General features: G+C 64.6%; 1 protein-coding gene across 1 annotated transcript in view; it reads right to left on the bottom strand.

Annotated features, from left to right (window-relative positions):
- Window positions 1–2,639, bottom strand: part of GAREM2 (GRB2 associated regulator of MAPK1 subtype 2) — a 13,742-nt gene that overhangs the window by 747 nt on the left and 10,356 nt on the right. The window contains exon 5 of the mRNA XM_006032378.1: window positions 1,240–1,403. Coding sequence (XP_006032440.1) covers window positions 1,240–1,403 — 164 coding nt within the window. The remainder of the gene's footprint in view (window positions 1–1,239; window positions 1,404–2,639) is intronic.

The raw sequence follows: 2,639 nt of genomic DNA on the forward strand, positions 1-2,639 counted from the left end.
CCCCGGCAGCGGCCGGCCCGACGAGTCCCCGGCCTTGCAGTCGCCCCAGGTGCAGGGGTAGCAGTACAGGGAGTAGGAGTCCGGCGAGGGGGAGCAGCTCCCGCTCCGTGGGCCCGACCTGCCGGGGGGAAAGTGAGAGCTACCGGGGGGCCTGGCACAGCACAGCCAGGGCCCCGGGGGCTGCCTCGGCTGGGAGGGGGGGCGTCCTGGCAGGATGGCAGAGAGGCCGAGTCGCAGGCAGGGTCGATTTGCACCTTGGAGACGAACCGCAGCGGCTGCGCAGCACAACGCAGACCACGGTGTCGCGGCACCGGACCGCGGGGCGTCCGTTTGCGACTCTCCCGGCGTCGCAGACGCCCTCCCCTGCTCGCGAGGCCCCGCTGCCGTCTACCTGGGACGGACGGACGAGCCCCGAGCCCACGTCGGACGCCAAAAACCCGTGGGCTGGGGGAAGACGCCTCGACCGCCCTGGACACCCCCTCGCTGAGCTCAGGGCGGCTGGCCTGAGACGGAAACCCTTCCACCACTGACTCGAACCAGACCTGGGGGCACGTCCACAGGCCGGGCTGTGTTCGGCACGGTTTAAACAGGGACGACGGCTTCTTAGCCCGTTACCTGGCTGAGCTTCGCCGGCCACTTTGTGCCTATGGGTTTATCGCTTGCTTGTTTCTCTCTCCCAGCACTGCCTGCCCCTCGCTCCCCCTTGCTTTTACATTTACATTTCTTTCCTTATACCCTGCTTCATGCACGCGCATTCACGGCATCAGATGAAGCGCGCTTCAGCTATATCTATATACACATGTATCCCTATAGAGAAGGCAGGCAGGCAAGGAGAGGGAGAGAAAAGAAAGAGGGACAGAAGGAAAGACAAAGGAAAAAAGAGGAAGAAGAAAACAAAAGAAGAGAGAGGAAGAATCAATGGACTTGGGTTCGTCTAACGAGGTGCAGATCCACCCTGCCTTGTGCTCGACTTCAGACGACCCCAGGGACGTGCCCCGCTCTGCAGAGGGGCTGCGGCCGGCCTGGCTGGAGCCACGTCCCAGCGCCAGGGGACCGGCGCTCCATCCTGCTGGCCCGGGGCAGGGACGAACGAGCCTGCCCCGCTCCAGCCCCCTTGCTCAGCTGCCCGGGGCAGCAGAGGGTTACCCAGAGGGGCTAGGGATGTGGGTGCTGGGTGGCCTCCCCCCACGCGAGAGCCGGGCCCCTTCCGCCACCCCCCGGGACCCCGCCGTCACTCACACGTCGTGCAGCCCGGAGGAGTAGTAGGAGAGGCTGGGGCTGGGCGACTGGGCAGGCGGGAGCTTGGGGAAGCGCAGGGGCACGGGCGGGCTGGGGGCAGCGTGCAGGCGGCCGCCCCGGGGCGGCACGGGCGGCGCGTTGAGCAGGCGGCACTCCTCCTTCACCTGCCAAAGGGACGGGGGGGGGGGCAGCGAGGGAATCCCCCCAACGTGGGCCCGGGGCGAGTTGCAGGGCAAGCTGACCCTGCTGCTACCCGGGTTTTAAGCCTCTCCCCAGAGGCGCTGGGTGCTGCAGCCCAGGCTGGGGCTGGGGCTGGGCTGGGCCAATGCTCCTGCACCAACCCTGCAGGGTCCCGGCTGAAGGGTCTGGCCCCTGCGTGTGGACCCCTGAAGGGTCTGGCCCCCGCACCCAGGTCAGACCGATGCTGCGCTGGGGGCAGGAAGGGATTTGCCCCCTGGTCAGATTGGTTTGGACTGAGGGGTTTTGCAAGGTTTTTCCCTTCCTCTGTAGCAGGGCCACGGCCTGTACTCGGGCTCTCGAGCGTCTATTAACATTTCGTAGCAGCAGACATTGGGTGGGTTCCCCACGGCAGGGCCGGGTGCAATGTCTGGTGTTGTCGGGCTGACCATCGTCTTGCACGGGGTTTAGGTAATGGCTCTGGGCTGGTTTGGGCAGGGCTGATCCTGCCTCAGGCAGGGGTTGGACCAGATGTGACCTTGGGAGGGCCCTGCAGCCCTGCGGCACTGGGACTTTGATGCATCCCCAGCTGCATGGGTAGGAGCGGTGCCAGCCGATCCAGGGCAGCGATTCTTCCCCTCTGTTCAGCACTGGGGAGGCCACATCTGGAGTCCTGTGTCCAGCTGTGTGCCCCCCATGACAGAAAGGACGTGGACACATTGGACAGAGTCCAGTGGAGGGCAATGAAAATGGTTGTGGGGCTGGGAGACTGGACTGGTGAGGAGAGGCCGAGGGAAATGGGCTGATTTAGTCTGGAAAAGAGGAGACCGAGGGGGATTGAATAGCAGCCGTCACCTCCCTGCAGGGGGGCTGCAAAGAGGATGGAGCTGGGCTGGTCTCAGTGGGGGCAGATGGCAGGACAAGGAGCAATGGGCTCCAGCTGCAGCAAGGGAAGTTGAGGTTGGATATTTGGAAAAAAACTCTCACCAGGAGGGTGGTGAAGCACTGGGACAGGTGCCCAGAGAGGTGGTGGGATCTCCATCCTTGGAGGGGATGAAGCCCCAAGTAGACAAAGCCTTGTCTGGGATGATGCAGTCGAGGCTTGCACGAGACGTGACCTCCCGAGGTCCCTTCCCACCCTCGTTGTCTACCCTTTCCCGACTCTACAACCCAGGCAGGGGGCCCCAGCCCCCGGGAGTCTCTTACCGCTTCCGACTTGGGCG

Source organism: Alligator sinensis, unplaced genomic scaffold (genome assembly GCF_000455745.1).
Source record: "Alligator sinensis unplaced genomic scaffold, ASM45574v1 scaffold8_1, whole genome shotgun sequence".
NCBI classification, from domain to species: domain Eukaryota; kingdom Metazoa; phylum Chordata; order Crocodylia; family Alligatoridae; genus Alligator; species Alligator sinensis.